Source organism: Nerophis lumbriciformis, linkage group LG07 (assembly GCF_033978685.3).
Source record: "Nerophis lumbriciformis linkage group LG07, RoL_Nlum_v2.1, whole genome shotgun sequence".
NCBI classification, from domain to species: domain Eukaryota; kingdom Metazoa; phylum Chordata; class Actinopteri; order Syngnathiformes; family Syngnathidae; genus Nerophis; species Nerophis lumbriciformis.
Genome location: NC_084554.2, coordinates 15,398,475 through 15,419,105, shown reverse-complemented (window position 1 = coordinate 15,419,105; position 20,631 = coordinate 15,398,475). Strand labels below are relative to the sequence as shown.

The 20,631-nt window shown below is 40.3% G+C and overlaps 1 protein-coding gene across 6 annotated transcripts in view; it reads left to right on the top strand.

Annotated features, from left to right (window-relative positions):
* The window catches only part of LOC133609793 (E3 ubiquitin-protein ligase HECW1-like), a 181,770-nt gene that overhangs the window by 135,531 nt on the left and 25,608 nt on the right, over positions 1-20,631 (top strand). For all 6 annotated transcript variants that reach the window (XR_009815776.2, XM_061965749.2, XM_061965747.2 and 3 more), the window contains 7 exons: positions 2,188-2,284; positions 2,379-2,462; positions 2,563-2,669; positions 11,669-11,783; positions 13,507-13,620; positions 15,304-15,456; positions 20,366-20,464. Coding sequence is in view for 5 of the 6 variants with exons in the window: in XM_061965749.2 (XP_061821733.1) it covers positions 2,188-2,284; positions 2,379-2,462; positions 2,563-2,669; positions 11,669-11,783; positions 13,507-13,620; positions 15,304-15,456; positions 20,366-20,464 (769 nt within the window). In the remaining variant the exon portion in view is untranslated. The remainder of the gene's footprint in view (positions 1-2,187; positions 2,285-2,378; positions 2,463-2,562; positions 2,670-11,668; positions 11,784-13,506; positions 13,621-15,303; positions 15,457-20,365; positions 20,465-20,631) is intronic.

Here is a 20,631-nt window from a genome sequence, read left to right as displayed (position 1 = left end):
AGCACTTTAGCTATGGAGCTAACGTGATAGCATTATGCTTAACTGCAGATAGAAACAAAAGAAATGAACCCCTGACTGGAAGGATAGACAGAATATCAACAATACTACCAAACTCTGGAACTGTAACTACACGGTTAATGCTGTACCGCCTGACGAAGCCTAGTAATGCTGTTGCTAACGACGCCATTGAAGCTAACTTAGCTACGGGACCTCGATAGAGCTATGCTAATAACATTAGCTCTCCACCTACGCCAGCTCTCATCTGCTCATCAACACCAGTGCTCACCTGCGTTCCAGCGATCGACGGCGCGACGAAGGACTTCACCCGATCATCGATGCGGTCGGCGGCTAGCGTCGGATAGCGCGTCTGCTATCCAAGTCAAAGTCCTCCTGGTTGTGTTGCTGTAGCCAGACGCTAATACGCCGATCGCACCTACAGGTTTCTTCTTTGCAGTCTCCATTGTTCATTAAACAAATTGCAAAAGATTCACCAACACAGATGTCCAGAATACTGTGGAATTTAGCGATGAAAAAAGACGATTTAAGCTGGCGACCGACCTATTCCAAAATTTCTGATTCAACTACTGACGTCACGCGCATACGTCATCATACCTAGACGTTTTCAACCGGAAGTTTCCTGGGAAATTTAAAATTGCACTTTATAAGTTAACCCGGCCGTATTGGCATGTGTTGCAATGTTAAGATTTCATCATTGATATATAAACTATCAGACTGTGTGGTCGGTAGTAGTGGGTTTCAGTAGGCCTTTAAAGGAGTCATATTATTTCAATTTTTTTTTCTAAATGTAAAACACTTCCTTGTGGTCTACATAACATGTAATGGTGGTTCTTTGGCCAAAATGTTGCATAGATGATGTTTTATAGATCATCTTCAAGCCGCTTTTTGACATTCGCTTCAGGATGCGCCGTTTTGTGGGCGGTCTTATTTACGTGGCTCACCTTCGACAGTGTCTTTTCTTCGTCATCTTTGTTGTAGCGGTGTAGCGTGCAAGGACGGGAGTGGAAGAAGTGTCAAAAGATGGAGCTAACCGTTTTAATGACATTCAGACTTTACTTCAATCAATAACGGAGCAGCATCTCCTCATCCGTGGCTCACTAGTGCAATAACGCCAGAAATGTGTCCCGTTATAAACCGTCCGACCGGAACTCTCTAATAACTAAAGTTCCTTGGGTGAATAATGTAAAGTCACTACACCGGTATGTTTTAGCGCTTTCATGGCGAGTTTATTGACGGATCTAAGTAAGAACTTTACACTACTTTATATTAGAAATGGCAACAGCAGAGGATGAATGTCCCATAACAACAAGATAGAGAAAAAGAAGAAGCTTATCAACTACGGCGTCCCCACGAACTACAAAGGCGGACCCGTGCAAATGTTCAGGACTTATGCAGATCCCAAATACAGACCAGATTAATTTTGCATAATATTACGAAACAAAACGCCAGATAATGTCTTACTTTATACACACACACCATAATAATACTAGTATGTTGAAGCACAGTACAATCCATCAAGCAATGCGGCTTCATAGCTTACCAAAGTCGTACTAAAACATTTTGATAGATTTTTGAGCGCTGTGTGTAATGTTCTATATTTTCAATGGAATATATACAATTTTGGTGTTGTTTACTCGAGTCATATTGCAGTCTACACATATCTCTTATGTGTGACTGCCATCTACTGGTCACACTTATCATTTCACCATGTACCAAATAAAATAGCTTCAAGGTCGGTAAGCACAACCAACATTATTCTGTACATTAGGCGCACCGGGTTATAAGGCGCACTGTCGAGTTTTGAGAAAATGAAAGGATTTTTAAGTGCGCCTTATAGTCCGAAAAATACGGTAATGTTAATGCATTAAATTTGACAACCCTGAAACAAACATTTGCATTAAGCAAAAAAAATGTTCAGTCCCATTATTATTATGAAAAACTTAATGATTTTTCTAAGGTACACTTATTAAAGATAACAAAATTCTATCTATCTGCGACTAAATATTTTTTAAATGTATGAACAAATTCACAACAAAGAATCTTTGAAGTCCTAAACATCCGACAGCCGTAATAAAAATATAACAAGAGTATTGGAGGAAATGAAGAGTGGACAGGTCACTTTGTTGTATTGGTTTGTTTGAGTGTTTACTCTGTTTTCCTTTTCCCTAGCATACAACGACAAGATTGTGGCGTTTCTCCGGCAACCAAACATATTTGACATGTTACAAGAGCGGCAACCCAACTTGAACAGAAACCATGCGCTAAGGTGGGTGTTGTTGTCGTCTTTTCCGTTTTGGTTTTTGGTTAACGTGACATATTGAAAACAATGGTTGCCCTGAAAACAATCTTTTCTATTTTAGGGAGAAGATCCACTATATCCGGTCTGAAGGTACCCAGGGCGTTGAGAAGCTGTCGTGTGACGCAGACCTAGTCATCCTGTTGAGGTAAAGTATATTTTCTTCCATGTCAGGAAAGCCTAAAGCACTTTTACATCATTGCCTTATCCTGTCATGGAGTGAACATGCATGTTTTATGTTGTTGCAGTTTATTTGAAGAGGAAATCATGTCGTATATTCCACCTCACCCCATCCACGCTGGCTTTAGTTTCTCCCCACGCTGTTCCCCCGCCAACTCGCCACAGAACTCTCCTGGTAGGTCCTTTATTTTGACAATAAGAAACGTCTGAAATGAATTGTCCTCATCATGAACATCAACTACAGACCTGCCAACTCTTACAGTAGTCGGACTGGTCTACCGACATTACGACTGAAGTAAAAAATCTCCCAGATTGTGATGGTTTTGTGTGGATAAAAAATGTTGTAGCTTTTACCTGAACGTTGAAAGGATGACAAAGTGATGGTCGATAGACAGTCTTTTTTTTAAAATAAATTACTCGCTTTAACCACTCTAAAACAGGGTTTCCGTGGGTCAATAAAAACTATTAAGTCATTAAAACAATTTTGCAAAAGAAAAGGCCCGAAAAAGTATTAAATATGATGTCCAGGGGCATTGAATTGCGATTGCAATTGGCAACAAAAAAGCCAACAAAACAAACCACTCAACCTAGTTTTTTTCATTTGTGTGGAAAAACTGCACTTCTAGATGTTCAATATTTACTGCTCACAAATAGTGAGTCCATTTTATTTCTATGGTTGTTTACCTATTTAGGATAATTAAGTTATTGACTTTCCAACTACAATAGTTAAAATACTGCAGTAATGAAATGTCTGTTTATTGTGTTTAAAGGTTTACTTGCAATATTATATGTTATGATGAGTGCCTAATTTGGCCACAGTTAATATAAACTTTTTAAAATATTTAACATTATTATTGTCAAATGCTGATTGATTGATTGAGACTTTTATTAGTAGGTTGCACAGTGAAGTACATATTCCGTACAATTGACCACTAAATGGTAACACCCGAATAAGTTTTTCAACTTGTTTAAGTCGGGGTCCACTTAATTCTTGACTTGATTCATGATACAGATATATACTATCATATATACTATCATCATAATACAGTCATCACACAAGATAGTCATCAGGGTGTATACATTGAATTATTTACATTATTTACAATTCGGGGGGATGGGTGGGGGGGGAGTGGTTAGGTTTGGTTGTTATCATCAGTCATCAACAATTGAGAACAGATAAATGGATATTGAAACAGTGTAGGTCTGACTTGGTAGGATATATACAGCAAGTAGTGGACAAAGAGAGAGCGAGAGAGATCAGAAGGCATAAGAAAAATATCTGCATTTGATTGTTTACATTTGATTATTAACAATCCGGGGAGGGTGTTAGTTTAGGGTTTAGAGTTGCCTGGAGGTGTACTTTTATTGCGGTTTTGAAGGAGGATAGAGATGCCCTTTCTTTTATACCTGTTGGGAGTGCATTCCATATTGATGTGGCATAGAAGGAGACTGAGTTAAGACCTTTGTTAGATCGGAATATGGGTTTAATGTGGTTAGTGGAGCTCCCCCTGGTGTTGTGGTTATGGCGGTCATTTACGTTAAGGAAGTAGTTTGACATGTACTTCGGTATCAGGGAGGTGTAGCGGATTTTATAGACTAGGCTCAGTGCAAGTTGTTTTACTCTGTCCTCCACCCTGAGCCAGCTCACTTTGGAGAAGTGGGTAGGAGTGAGGTGGGATCTGGGGTGGAGGTCTAGAAGTAATCTGACTAGCTTGTTCTGGGATGTTTGGAGTTTAGATTTGAGGGTTTTGGAGGTGCTAGGGTACCAGGAGGTGCATGCGTAATCGAAAAAGGGTTGAACGAGAGTTCCCGCTAGAATCCTCATGGTACAATTGTTTTAAGTTGCATTAAAATGGCATAAATAAATATTAAACTAGATTTGCTAAAACCTGCATAAACCCTGTGAACAAACATCTGTAACATGCAGCTCTTACAGTTTACTTGCTTATGGTAGTCCATCGTATCCGATGATGACTTCCACTTCTTCTATTGGTGAGTTTTGAGGTGACTAAAAAGTCCAATACGAGAGCCACATGGTCTATTGCAATGGGGGCATATGAAGTTAGTGTTTGTTGTGGTGTTGGCTGCAGGGCCCATCTTCCTCCTCTGGCGTTTCCCTTCCCTCGCTGCGCTTCTCTCCTCTTCAAAATGTTGAAGGCCTGCATGGCAGAGTTGCCTCCAGAGAGGGCGATCTGAGGCAGAGCTTTCCAGCTGTGTGTGCTGTATTCCACACCTCTTGAGAGTTCTTTTCAGTTGGTCCTTATACCTCCGCTTTTGGCCTCCTGCAGATCTCTGGCCATGATGAAGTTGACCATATAGCAGTTGTCGGGGAAGTCTATCAACTGGCATTCTGATGGTGTGGCCGGCCCATCGCAGTTGGTACTGGAGAAAAGTGGCCTCCATGCTCTTAGTACCAGTTTTACTCAGGACTTCCGTGTGTGGCACACGATCACGCCATGTCAGCCCAAGGATCCGCTGGAGACACTTGATGTGAAAGTTCTCCAGCTGTTGGATGTGGCGGCGATACAGGGTCCAAGCTTCACAGCCATATAATAGTGTGCAGACACAGATGGCTTGGTAGACTGCCACCTTAGTACGTATGCTGAGGTCTTTGTTCACATACACCCTCTTACGCAGTCTACCAAAGGAGGCTGAGGCAGATCTTATTCGATTTTGAACATCATTGTCCATGCTGCAGTTTTCGGAGAGGATGCTCCCAAGATATTTGAAGTCTGGGACTATTGCTAGGGTCTTGTCATCGATGTTAAAGACAGGTGATGGTGGTCGAGTTGGCGGAGGGGAGTTCCACTGGCACAGTACCTCCGTCTTTACAGTGTTCACAGTGAGACCCAGTCTGCTATAGGCCTTCACAGCAGCTGTTAGCGTCGCCTGCAGAGCCTCTGATGTATGTGCCACAAAGGCACAATCATCAGCATACTGTAATTCCACAATGTTCACAGTTTTGACCTTGGTAGCCGCCTGCAGCCTTCTGATGTTAAATAAGCTTCCATCCAACCTGTAATCCACCAGCACACCACTGCTTCCCTCAACTTCTTTGTGCAGTAGCCAGGTGACACTCATGAGGAAGATGTTGAATAGTACAGGTGCAAGTACACAACCCTGTCTGACACCTGTGGATACCTTGAAAGGCCTAGACTCATGTCCTCCTGTTGTCACCTGAGCCATCATCCCCTCGTGGAAACTTTGCAAGATGTTTACAAACTTCCGCGGGCAACCAACCCTGAGAAGGACCGTCCAGAGCAAGTCTCTGTTGACCGTATCAAAGGCCTTTGATAGGTCCACAAACGCCATGTATAGATCTTGATGTTGCTCCCGACACTTCTCTTGTAGCTGGCGTGTTGTGAAAATCATGTCCACAGTGCTGCGATTTTTCCTGAAGCCACATTGAGACTCAGGCAACAGGTGTTCTGTTATGCTCTGTACGAGTCTTGACAGCATCACTTTGGCAAGAACCTTGCCAGCAGCAGACAGGAGGGATATTCCTCTACTATTGCCACAGACAGACTTCTCACCCTTCCCTTTATATATGGTTACAACATTTGCATCCCGCCATTGTTGGGGGACTGCTCCGCGTTTCCATATATCAGCAATATAGTGGAAAATTGCTCTGGTACAGAGATAGCCTCCCTGTTTAAGGATCTCTGCAGGGATGCCATCCGGGCCAGGTGTCTTGTTGTTCTTAAGTGACCTAATTGCAGCCAGGACTTCAGAGAAGGTTGGTGGAAGATCCAGTTCTTCAATAGTTGGGTAGCTGGGCAGCTCATCCAGCACTGCCAGATCAGGGGTGGCAGGTTGGTTTAAAAGTGTCTGGAAGTGTTCCGCCCATCTATCCACAACTTGTTTCTGGTCCTTTATGAGGGTTGAGCCATCAGCCGACTTCACAGGTGAAAGAGAGGAGTTTCTGGGGCCATGGATGGTTTTCACAGCATTATAGAAGTTGTGCATGTCGTTCTTCACTGCAAAATGTTCGATTTCTTGAGCCTTGTCAGTCCACCAGTCATTTTTCAGTTTTCGTAGGACAGACTGTACCTCCTTCCTTGATGTTCTCCAGTGCTGCTTTAGCCTGACAGATGTAGGGTTGTTCAGGGATGCGTTACGGGCCTTGTGCATGGTGTCCAGTATGGTTCTGATGGATTCTGAGTTTTCGTCGAACCAGTCCTGATGCTTCCTACGGCGGTAGCCAATAGACTCGGCTGCAGCCTCATAGAGCTTTGAGCTAAGGCAGGTCCAGTAGTCATCAACACTGCCTTCAGGGCTCAGGAAGGGGTCGATTTCCTGCAGCTTCCCTGCAATGGAGGATCGAAGGCTGTTCCGGGCCTCGTCTGCTTCAAGCCGGGCAGAGTCCAACCGCTTCTTTCCAGTTTTTCGGAGACGAACAGGGGGACGTACTGACGCTCGCAACTTGGAGATAATCATGCGGTGGTCAGTCCAGCAGTCAGCACCTCTCATTGCACGGGTGATGTGCACGTCCTTGGTGTCCTTGCGTCTCACGATGACGTAATCCAGCAGATGCCATTGCTTGGATCGTGGGTGCATCCAGGAAGCCTTGTGTTTATTTTTCTGTTGGAAGATTGTGTTGGTGATTGTCAGGTCATGCTCAGCACAGAGACTGAGTAGCCTCATGCCATTGCTGTTGACCTTCCCGATACCATGCTTCCCAATCACTCCTTTCCATATGAGGTGGTTTTTCCCCACCCTGGCATTAAAATCACCAAGCAGGAAGATTTTGTCACTGCTGGGGATGCGCTGTAGGGCCTCATCTAGTTCCTGGTAGAAACGGTCCTTTGCCTCATTCTCGGATGGTAAAGTTGGCGCATAGGCACTGAGAAGAGTTGCGTAGCTGTGTTTTGCAAGGGGAATACGGACAGACATGAGTCTTTCACTTATGCCGGTAGGTGTTTCAGTGAAACTGGGTAGCAGGCTGTTTTTTATTGCCAAACCAACACCATGGTGATGCGGACCTTCTGTAGGGTAACCCTTCCAGAAAAAGGTATAACCCTGGCCTTCTTCCTTTAGGGATCCCTCATCCAGAAGTCTGGTCTCACTCAAGGCGGCGATGTCAATTCCATAACGTCTGAGCTCAGCAGCAACAAGCGCAGTTCTTCTTTGCGGCCTGTCAGGGTTGTTGTCCAAGAGGGTTCTAATATTCCATGTAGCCAATTTCAGGGGAACGTGTTTATTTTTTGTTTTTCGACCGCGGTAGTGGAATGTCCCGGTAGGTGCGGTATCCTACCCGGGCTCTTACAGTACACACACACACACACACACACACACACACATCCAATCAGCAGTGAGGACATGCGTACCTTCACAGCCTCGCAGTTGGAAATTTTTGGAACTCTCAAAGCCATGTCCACACCAACACGGATATTTTCCAAAACATTTCCCCCAACCTGGGGTTTGAAAGATCTCCACACGAGCGTGGAAAATGTTTTCCAACATCATAACACATTCACCGGTTATCCTTATTTTGTACAATTTGAACAATAACAACATATCAACACTTTATTAATCAAACAGCAAAACGGCCTCCCAGGTAGCTCAGACTTACTTCCGGTTCCATTTTATGACTCTAAGCCTTCTGGAAAATGTAGTATACAAACATTTACTTCTTGGTTTAAATGTACTTATATATTTCTTAATTTATTTAACATTTATTTATTCAGGGTATATTTTTTTTGCAATGCTGACCTAGCAAGGAGGCATCATTAACATGTTAGAGATGTTGAAGAGTGATGATAATCTCATCTCTCATTACCAACAAATATTTGCTATACAGATTGCTCTCAACAGTTCATTCTTTATATCCAACATTATGCATTATTCTATCTGTTCTTTTTTGTAACACATCAAGTGAAGTGTACTTTAGTTATTTTCCCCATATTTCTACACAATAACTCAGATATGGTAACACCGGCGAGCAGTAGAGCTGGGCGATATGGACGAAAAAGTATATCTCGATATATTTTTACTTAAATTCGATATTCGATATATATCTCAATATATTTTCCAGTGAAAGTATACATATTAAGATATTCATTTTTAAGCGATGGGTATTAACATCACAGAAAATAAACTGTTTAAGTAGCACAGAATTACATATAATAAATAAGATAGAAAAATACTCTTTCTACGTAAAATAAATAACATAGCTGTGCAAATACTACAAAATGTATCAAACTCAGATACAAAATACATTTGCAGGCAGGCACTTTTTAATTCCCAGTGGACGATGTAATGGACTGTCACACACGTACGGTTCTGCTCAGCGCCAAGTAAGTGACTTGACTTAATTGTGCGGCTATGATCTTCCTCACTTCGCCACACATTTTTGGCAGCATTTCTCGTGCGAAATATGCCCTGCTTGGCAACTCGAGAACAGATTTGATTTGGGCTTACTTGGTAAACAACTCAAATGAAGGCTTTATCCAGAGGCATACATTTGTCCAAATGTGGCCAAGTAGACGCATTGTAGATTTCCTGGATGTTGTCTACATCACTAAAAGAAAAATCTAAAGAGAATCCCTCTGCCATCTTCTACTATTTTTTTGAATATATAAATCGCCCGCTTGAAAATTCCTTCTCTTCTCTCGTCGACTCTCTCGTCGTCATTTGGGATGTCTGTTGTGATTTCCCTTCCTGGTTCGATGACCCGCCCTATCTTGCCTCTGATTGGCCTGTCCTAATGTTTTGCCATAATCTTAACCAATCGTTACGCATCATAGTAAACAACCAAACAATCATGGATGTTCTTATACGTGCAAGCATGTCTTGGAAGGAGGAAGGGGAGGGCTTTAGTAGCCCATGAGAGGGAGTGGGAAGCGGAGAAGAAAAGGAACACAACAAATAAGTGGTGTTTGGTCATTCTAACGTGAAAAAAATCGATATTACAATATTTTAACCTTAATTCATATCTTGTTTAAAAATATATCGATATATCTTACAAACTCGATATATTGCCCAGCCCTAGCGAGCAGTAGACAATATGGAGTCATTTTTGGTCTAGTGACATATTTTGCTTTGTTAATTATAGAAATGTTTCTTGCCACCCTTTGTGGTATACTTTTTACATGAGATTTCCAGTTAATTTTCTCATCCATTATAACACCTTAAAATTAGATTTTTTTTTCTCTTTTAATGTCTACTCCGTCTGTGTATTTGATTTTGGCTTTCTCCTCTACTGTTAGCGAATAACAATTATTTTAGTTTTATTGAGATTCAAGGACAGTCTGATTTTGTTGAACCATCTCTTTAACTTGTTAATTTCTTCTGTTATTTGTATTAGCTTCTGTGTATTCTCTCCTGAACAGAAGTCAGGCGTGTTATCCGCAAACAGTACCAACTGTAAGTTTTTTGCAACTTTACAAATGTTGTTTATATCGAGGTTAAACAATTTTGGTCCCAGTATTGATCCTTGGGGTACGCCGCAAGATATTTCTAGCTCTTTTACTGCCATCTAGTGTCTACTTTTAAGTATTTGGTATGAAACGAGTAAAACATCAATACAGTATTTGTTTTTAAATTTTTGTTAAAATTCTGTGCTCTATGAGAACACTGGCAACAAATGCAGAAAATCTCAAGTTGATTCAAAGTTATTGAAAAAATAAGTCTTTAAACAGGGGTGTCAACATTTTTTGACAAAGGGTCCGCATTGGGCTGGAAAAATTTGGTGTGTGCGTGTGCGTGTGCGTGTGCGTGTGTGTGTGTGTGTGTGTGTGTGTGTGTGTGTGTGTGTGTGTGTGTGTGTGTGTGTGTGTGCGTGTGAGAGATAATAATTTATATATATAATTAAATATTAAGAGTTTGTAAAACTTTTATTCCTACCATGTTTACTTACGTGACAACCTCTTTGTAATCCATCAAAAAATTAAGCAGCTAAAAGTCAAACACGGATAAGTGTAGAGAGTGTTTTGCATTTTTCCCATCTTGCCTTGCAATGGATTTGAATGGTGTAGTTGCTCATTTTTTTATGGTGATGGGACGTGTTTTGTAAAATCCAAAACGTTTGGTGAGCAGCTTGTATTATGTGTGACCGTGTGTTGACTTTTTGGGCTTGTTGAATTTTTTGCACCATGACTAGGAAAGGTTGTTTGGATTGGGTCATATAGGTAAAGGCTGTGCTTGTGATATCAAGGAAGTACACATCATGGTCACTGGTATTTAAATGTATTTTGAAAACACCCCGCTTGGCTAGGTTGCTTATTGAAATTGATCTTGTGCCGTCGTCTCGCGGGTCAAATTAAAGATGCCGGTGGGCCGCATTTGACCCACAGGCTGGGATTTAGACACCCTGCCTTAAAACATTGCTACTTATGCTACTGAAAAAGCTTTGTTTTAGGCTACAACAATCACAAAAAAAGCCTGAAAAATCCTGGAGGAACGGACTTAATACAAGTGATTTATGTTAACAAATTTGGGATTGTTTTGGACTTATATTGTTTCCTATATGAAAACTTGCTGTGGGAAACGTATATTTTGTTTAACGACATCACTTCCAGGATGTATTAGTGACGTGTCCACTATCTTTCAAATCAGTTCACACTCACACGGAAAACATCGGGAATGTATTTTGAATCGCCTGTGTGCATTGTAAGGCATTATGCCTGCGTGTTTACCGCTGTTCAAAATTAAATCAACCAATAAGGTCTAAAAACGGGAGATAATGTTACACATAGGATTTTTATTTTCAATCGCAAACATTATAAAGTAAAGTTAAAGTACCAATGATTGTCACACACACACACACTAGGTGTGGTGAAATTTGTCCTCTGCATTTGACCCATCCCCTTGTTCACCCCTTGGGAGGTGAGGGGAGCAGTGGGCAGCAGCGGTGCCGCGCCCGGGAATCATTTTTGGTGATTTAACCCCCAATTCCAACCCTTGATGCTGAGTGCCAAGCAGGGAGGTAATGGTTCCCATTTTTATAGTCTTTGGTATGACTCGGCCGGGGTTTGAACTCACAACCTACCGATCTCAGTGCGGACACTCTAACCACTAGGCCACTGAGTCGGTGTATGTAACATTTTGTAACATTATTAGCCATGGGAATAACAACATCATGACATTTTCCTGATTTCTGATGAACGTTGCCTTCGTTAAAAAGTCTGTATAGCAATGTTTCTTTCTGAGTGAATGTGTTCTGTCTTTGTGTAGGTTTGCAAAGAGCCAGGGCGCCGGCACCTTATCGCAGAGACTTTGAGGCCAAACTCAGAAACTTCTACAGAAAACTGGAAGCAAAGGGCTATGGCCAAGGACCAGGCAAGATTAAGTAAGACTGGGTACAGATTTAACATTTTAATGTAAAAGCACATGTATTGAGTTCAAACTCCAGGTTTCTTTGGCTAAAAAGCCTGAAAAAGTCCTTGAATTATTTGTTCAGGCTATCAATATGGAAGTATTGTAGCAAAACAATTTGCAAATGTGTATTTAAATCTGTGTGTGTGTGAATGCGTTAGGGTTGTACGGTATACCGGTATTAGTTTAGTACCGCAATACTAATGAATCATAATCGGTAATATACCGCCTCTGAAAAGTGCCGGTCCCTCAAACATGACATTGCTGGTTTACGAGCAGAGGAGCATGTTCGGCAGCGCACAATCACGGAGTACTTACAAACCGACACAGTGTGTAGACAGAAAAGGGAGAACGGATGCATTTTGGCTTAAAAACTAAAGATAAAGGTGAAGTTATAACACTGAAACGCCCACCAGAAACGGTGCTTTAAGACATGGCTCGCTAGCTAGCGGCTAAAGTCCAGCCGCTGTCGGCAGTGTTTTAGCTACTTCTAAATCCCTATTCCTCGCCTCCATGGCGACAAATAAAGTATGTTTCTTACAAGTTTCATCCCTTCAGGAAGAGGAATAGCTAAACATGCTTCACTACACACCGTAGCTCACCGGCGTCAAAATGGAAACAAACGCCATTGGTGGATCTACACCTAACATCCACTGTAATGATACCAAGTACAAGAGCGTATCTAGTCAATTGTACTATGATTACGTCAATATTTTCTGGCATCACAACATCTTCTTTCGTTTTTTTTAAACGTATATTATATTTATAGACTCAATAAATACATCCCTGGACACATGAGGACTTTGAATATGTACAATGTATGATTCTGTAACTACTTGGTATCGGATTGATACCCACATTTGTGATATCATCCAAAACTAATGTAAAGTATCAAGCAACAGAAGAATAAGTAATTATTACATTTTAACAGAAGTGTAGATAGAACATGTTAAAAGAGAAAGTAAGCAGATATCAACAGTAAATGAACAAGTAGATTAATAATTTATTTTCTACCACTTGTCCTTAATAATGTTGACAAAATAATAAAATGGAAAATGACACAATATGTTACTGCATATGTCAGCAGCTAAATTAGGAGCCTTAGTTTGTTTACTTATTAATAAAAGACAAGTTGTCTTGTATGTTCACTATTTTATTTAAGGACAAACTTGCAATAAGAAACATATGTTTAATGTACCCTAAAATTTGTTGATAAAAAAAGCCAATGATGCAATTTTTTGTGGTCCCCTTTATTTAGAACAGTATCAAAGTACCGAAACGTATCGAAATAATTTTAGTACCGGTACCAAAATATTGGTATTGGGACAACACTAGCATGCGCACGTGTCTGTAATCAGATCCACATTTCTGCGTTCAAATTGTTGTCTGTGATGGATTTGTGTGTATGTAAAACAAATTGTGTCATGAAGCAGGAACCTTCAATGTGGCTGTGTTTTTAACCCACCATACCCACCACTAGTCAGTGTATTTTAACATTTCTGACTTGGAGTGAATGAAATATTTTTCAAAGAAAACGGGCATAAAAATAATGGTGTTATTTTTTAGTTGATTGCAAGTTCTGCGTGGTCGCAAATGCCCAGCTACAAATATGCAGGGATGTATCAGTCGCCGTTGGCGGGCCATTGGAAAAATGCTTTCTCCGTGTCCTAAAAAATATCTTATTTGGGTTCTTACAGGCTGTTGATAAGGCGAGAACACCTGCTGGAAGGCACCTTCAATCAAGTGATGGCATATTCTCGTAAAGAGTTACAAAGGAACAAGCTTTATGTCACTTTCTTGGGGGAGGAAGGGTAAGACATACACACAACACACACATAAAAGGGTTTCCCACACATTCATTTATTTTTGGGTAGTCTGCCGCAAATTACTTTTGGACCGCTACAAGACTTTTTTGGGGGTTTTCTTAAGAATTGGCACAAGAGCATTTGCTCATCCTCGCTGGTGATCACATTATTATTAGGGATTCACGATAATAGAAATATGAACCGATACAAATAATTTCCAGACCTTTACAACAGATAACAATAACCGCCATTTATGTACATATATTTTCACAACATTTTGTGAGAAGTAATTAACTTAACAGTTCACATTTTGCCCAAAATGTATACATTCTACCAAATAATATGCAAATCTATTTTAGTGAATAGAATAGCGCCATCTAATAATTATTTACTTATTATAGTTTGAGTACAAATACACTTCCTACTGTAATTCTGATCCATGCAAACAATTACAATCATTGTGTAGAGCAAAAATAAGTTAAAATGTATTGATATTTTAACTTCAATTATTTCATTGATGAACAAGCAACTCAAACATTCTGAATGATTTCATAAAATATATATTTTTTTTAAATGATTTCATAAAATAATTTTTTTTTTTTTTAAACATTCATAAAATGAGGTAAGCAGAACTAGGCCAATATGATTCTGCATTGCAGTCAGCAACACCAAAACAAATGGAGTCACATCTCTTATTTACAAAAATAAAATTATATTTTTCCCATAGCTGTTTTAAAATAGTGCAATACATCCCTGCGAAAGGCAACATTAAATTGTAGAAATCAAGGTTGTAATGATAAAGTGCATTTTCCCTCTAAGAATTCATAAAAGGCAACTAACTAATCGCAAAAAGCCGCTGCCTGACCAGGGCTCAGAAAATCTGCAAAGACTCCTCCCACCCCCACCAAGGACTGTTTTCACTGCTGGACTCTAGAAAGAGGTTCCGCAGCCTCCAAAGCACAACCTCCAGGTTCTGTAACAGCTTCTTCCCTCAGGCCGTAAGACTCTTGAACGCATCATAATTAAATTATCCCCTCAACTCCCCCCAAAATGGATTAACTCGCTGGAATAAAAAAGACAATATAACATACATCCATAAATGTGGACGCATGTGAAAAAGTGCAATATATTTATCTGTACAGTAATCTATTTATTTATTTATTTATATTTATATATATTTATTTATTTTATATATATATTTATATATTATTTATATATGCACCTTATTGCTCTTTTATCCTGCACTACCATGAGCTTATGTAACGAAATTTCGTTCTTATCTGTGCTGTAAAGTTCAAATTTGAATGACAATAAAAAGGAAGTCTAAGTCTAAGTCTCTAAGTCTAACTAATGTATTTTCTCTGAAACTGTTGCCTCTTATCAAACACTTTCTCATCAGTTCTGTGGCTCACCACTATTAACGCTAGGTCTCATTTTAGCAGCACAAGCATCGTGCATACCTAACTAATTTCTACGATTTGTCTTATTAGCTTGTATCTTTTAAATGACTGCATAACTACCGTAGTCTACATAGGTAGGGGCACTCTTCCATCTATTGGTGTTAGCTAACACTGGCCTTTCCGTCACAGAAAATTAGAGTATGACACCATATATTTACTGTATGTTTTGATAAGATTGTGTGTCCATATGGAGTAATACCCATTTCTTGCTTTTTTTTTGTCTTTTCAGGCTAGATTACAGTGGACCGTCCAGAGAGTTTTTCTTCCTTTTGTCTCAGGAATTGTTTAATCCATACTATGGACTATTTGAGTACTCCGCAAATGATACCTACACTGTTCAAATCAGCCCCATGTCTGCATTTGTGGAGAACCATCTGGAATGGTAAGTTGATTTATCAACAAGACAAATACAAGTATGTACACATACAGTCAATGACATGTTTTTTTCCCCCACCAACTACCAAGTCAGCTTTTATTTTTGTATCAAACACTTATTTCACTCAAGCACATGCTAATTATTGTATTTAATGTTTCACATCCTGTATCTCTGTGTTAGAATAACCCCGTCATAAAAACTATTGACTGTTCATATCTTTGTAACGGTCTAACCTTTCAAAATCATTGACTTATTTTTTCCAATTAACAATTTTTATTTTTTTTACAGAGGAATCTTAAATGAACTCGGAGTATATGCAGTATTAAATATTCATGGAAAGTATCATTTGTGAAGAAAATACATTAATGCAGTATACCAGTTACGTGGTTCAAAACAAATACAGATTAACTCCGCAATCTGCACTGTTTACATAAGCCTTTGATTAATTTTTAATAATTAATTTTAATGAATTTTTCAACCTTATACTACCTAGTCGGGCTATCTTTGAACCTAATTCATTAGATTTCGACTGATCATAGACTATAGGCATCCTATGTTGTTGTTTTTTAAGAGCACAGCTAATGGGGATCAATGTCCGACAATTAGGTTATGCGAGGTTGTGGCTATATAAGTAAACTTTGATTCATTGGTTGAGGTTGGTAGTCGGATCAGACTGACAAATGGAATAGTCTACTATTCTAAAGCAACCCTGCTACATAGTGTTGTTTTGTTGAGTTGTGTCTTGACCGGTCTCCTCCTCCCGGGATGGAGGACGACAGGGATGTGTGATAGTTTAGAGGGGAACATTATCACAATTTCAGAAGGGTTAAAACCATTAAAAATCAGTTCCCAGTGGCTTATTTTATTTTTCGAAGTTTTTTTCAAAATTTTACCCATCACGCAATATCCCTAAAAAAAGCTTCAAAGTGCCTGATTTTAACCATCGTTATATACACCTGTCCATTTCCTGTGACGTCACACAGTGATGCCAATACAAACAAACATGGCGCATAGAACAGCAAGGTATAGCGACATTAGCTCGGATTCAGACTCGGATTTCAGCGGCTTAAGCGATTCAACAGATTACGCATGTATTGAAACGGATGGTTGTAGTGTAGAGGCAGGTAGCGAAAACGAAATTGAAGAAGAAACTGAAGCTATTGAGCCATATCGGTTTGAACCGTATGCAAGCGAAACCGACGGAAATGACACGACAGCCAGCGACACGGGAGAAAGCGAGGACGAATTCGGCGATCGCCTTATAACCAACGATTGGTATGTGTTTGTTTGGCATTAAAGGAAACTAACAACTATGAACTAGGTTTACAGCATATGAAATACATTTGGCAACAACATGCACTTTGAGAGTGCAGACAGCCCAATTTTCATCAATTAATATATTCTGTAGACATACCCTCATCCGCTCTCTTTTCCTGAAAGCTGATATGTCTAGTCCAGTTGGAAATGCATCTGCTTTGAGTGTCGCATGATATCCACACATTCTTGCCATCTCTGTCGTAGCATAGCTTTCGTCGGTAAAGTTTGCGGAACAAACGTCCAATTTCTTGTCACTTTCGCATCTTTGGGCCACTGGTGCAACTTGAATCCGTCCCTGTTCGTGTTGTTACACCCTCCGACAACACACCGACGAGGCATGATGTCTCCAAGGTACGGAAAACAGTCGAAAAAACGGAAAATAACAGAGCTGATTTGACTCGGTGTTTGTAATGTGTTTGAGAAAATGGCGGATTGCTTCCCGATGTGACGTCACAACGTGACGTCATCGCTCCAAAAGCGAATAATAGAACGGCGTTTAATTCGCCAAAATTCACCCATTTAGAGTTCGGAAATCGGTTAAAAAAATATATGGTCTTTTTTCTGCAACATCAAGGTATATATTGACGCTTACATAGGTCTGGTGATAATGTTCCCCTTTAAGAAAAACTGGGAGGATTCATACATAACCTTTGGTCCACCAGATTCTGACAAAGACAACATAACTTTGACGTTGAAGCCACCTTGAGTGGCTTCAACCCTTGACCGCTGAACCCTTGACCGCTGAACCCGAGTTCAGCGGTCGGCAACCCAAAATGTTGAAAGAGCCATATTGGATTAAAAATACAAAAAACAAATCTGCAAAAAATTAAAAGCCTTATACAAGTCTTATAATAAAGGCTACACACGGTGTGTCTATATGAGCTAAATTAGCCTACTATCAAAATGACTGTGTTGCAGGGTGACGCCATTCTTCGTTGACAGAAATGTTGAAATGTAATAAATTTCTACACATTTGTACAACTTTGGATATTTGTTTTGTAAAACGGAGGCTTCTCAGAGGGTGAGATAACTCCTGGATGTTACTGGTTTAGAATGGCCAAAGGTAAAGATGTGTGTGTCCAGGTTAAAGGAAACGGCAGGTTGTCTTCTTCTAATGGATTTATTACAATCTTTGCAAGCTGGGTAACGTTTGTTGTGGTCTATAACGGCACACAAACAACTACCAGAAATGCAGCCAATATTACATACAAATAATGTGTCATGAGACATCCATCCATCCATCCATTTTCTACCGCTTGTCCCTTTCGGGGTCGCGGGGGGTGCTGGAGCCTATCTCAGCTGCATTTGGGCGGAAGGCGGTGTACACCCTGGACAAGTCGCCACCTAATCGCAGGGCCAACACAGATAGACAGACAACATTCACACTCACATTCACACACTAGGGCCAATTTAGTGTTGCCAATCAACCTATCCCCAGGTGCATGTCTTTGGAGGTGGGAGGAAGCCGGAGTACCCGGAGAGAACCCACGCAGTCACGGGGAGAACATGCAAACTCCACACAGAAAGATCCCGAGCACGAGATTGAACTCAGGACCTTCGTATTGTGAGGCACATGAAGTAACCCCTGTACCACCGTGCTGCCCTGTATCATATATGTGATAGAAATATTATTACTATGAACCTATTTTATTTACCGTAAATTCTGGACTATAAGTCGCTATTTTTTTCCTACGCTTTGAACCCTGCGGCCTATATACCAGTGCGTTCTATAGTCCGGGAAAAACGGTAGATCAAATGTTTTTCAGACATGCAAATAGAAATTATTTACACACAGGACATAAGTAAAGGAAATTAAATGAGCTCAAATATACCTACAAACGAGGCATAATGATGCAATATCTACATACAGCTAGCCTAAACAGCATGTTAGCATTGATTAGCTTGCAGTCACGCACTGACCAAATATTCCTGATTAGCACTCCAACAAGTCAATAACATCAACAAAGCTCACATTTGTGCATTATCGCACAGCATAAAACATTTGGTGGACAAAATGAGGCAAAGGAGTGGCATAAAACACGTCTTTCTGTGGCAGCGTCGGAGAAAGTCTTACATGTAAACAAACTACGGTGAGTTCAAAAGACTGCCCAAATTAGTGGGACAAAACAGTGCTTGCCAAATACTCTCATCAGTGAAGCATGTATAACATAAACAGTGGGATTTCTAACGATTAGGAAGGTTTGTGTCATGTTTGTCCTCCTCGGGAAACCATATTAAAACAAAAAATATATACTTTTTCCCCCACCTTCAAGGTTCAAGGTTCAACTTTATTGTCCCCGCGGGGAAATTTGTCTTGGGCACAGTGCACCATTGCTTTCTTAACATACCCAAAAACAACAGAACAAAAACACAAGCACAGACACAACCACAACCATACAACTAACATTTAAACATCAGAACATGGAGCTTGATAGACATAGGTGGCACTTTGATGTCGGCATAAAATCTACAGTATGGAGATAAAGATAAAGTACCAGTGTGCATTGCACTAGAGCTCATGGATAAAGTGCTGTGTGCTAAAGTGCTTAGTTCTAAAGTGCTATGTGCTAAAGTGCTATGTGCTAAAAAAGTGCTAACCTATGTATTAACATTCTATTGCACATTGTTGGTCAGCTTAATGGAGGCTGGGACAAATGATAATTTAAGGCGGTTAGATTTGCATAGTGGGACCCAGAGTCTTCTCCCTGATGGCATGGTTCCATATTCAGGGAAGAGTGGGTGTTGTGAGTTGGAAATAATTTTCTTAGCTTTTTTCCTAACTGCCTGCTCATAGATGCTCTGTATTGGCTCATATTCTTTCCTCCCTACGATTTTCATTGCCGTTTTATGCATGCCGGCCAGTTTGCTTTTTAGCTTAACGGTTAGGTTGCCAAACCAACCTTTTTCCATTTTGATGTATTTTTGAAGAAGCTCCAAGGAGCCACTAGGGCGGCACTTTCAAGCTACGGGTGGCCGACACCCGGCCCAGTCGTATACCTAACATGAGGTTCCTGTAATTAAGGGTGGGGCAGATCTCCTCTTGTCTTAGTGTATGTGTGTATATATAGCATTTAATGGCCATTAAAGGGGAACTGCACTTTTTTCGGGATATAAAGTATCAATCACAACCATCAGCACACAACATGTAAATTAAGTTTTTGGATGTTTTTTTAAGAGGGCTTTATAAGCGTAATGGATGACCCCCGTTAGCTACATTGTTAGCCACCTCTTGATAGCGTTTTTTTTTGTTATTTAGAATACACAAAATAGAGAAAAACATACGTGTGCTTGTCTCACACAGAGATTATGAAGGGTTGGCAATATTCCAAAATAAAGTGCAGTCAAGAATGAAGGACTGTTGAGCGTAAAACTAAATGTTGACCTGCACACACCCTGGTGTGACATGTGACTTCAAATTACGGCAGATACTAAAGTATTTTACTCTGTTAAGTGCCCTCAAGTTTAATTTAAGGAGCAACATAAGTCAAAGTTAGTGTTTTTAATTACTAGTGTAAAGTTTGTCATTTTTATTGCGTTGGTTCAGGTTCACATGGCAATGTCAGGGCATTGGCATATTGATGGTCTTGTGTTTGCTTAGGTTCCGTTTCAGTGGGCGCATCCTGGGCCTGGCTCTGATTCATCAATACCTCCTGGACGCTTTCTTCACCAGACCTTTCTACAAGGCCCTACTCAGGCTGTGAGTGTCTTGGAATATTCAATCGCCGCACTTAGACCAAGCTTACGATGAAGAAGAAGTGGCCCCTTGTTTATTGAACATTGGTTTAAATAAGGTTCAGAACGGTAAAGTGTGGATAATCTGTCATTTTCAAACAGGACATTCTTGAGCTTTGAGATTGTTTGGAC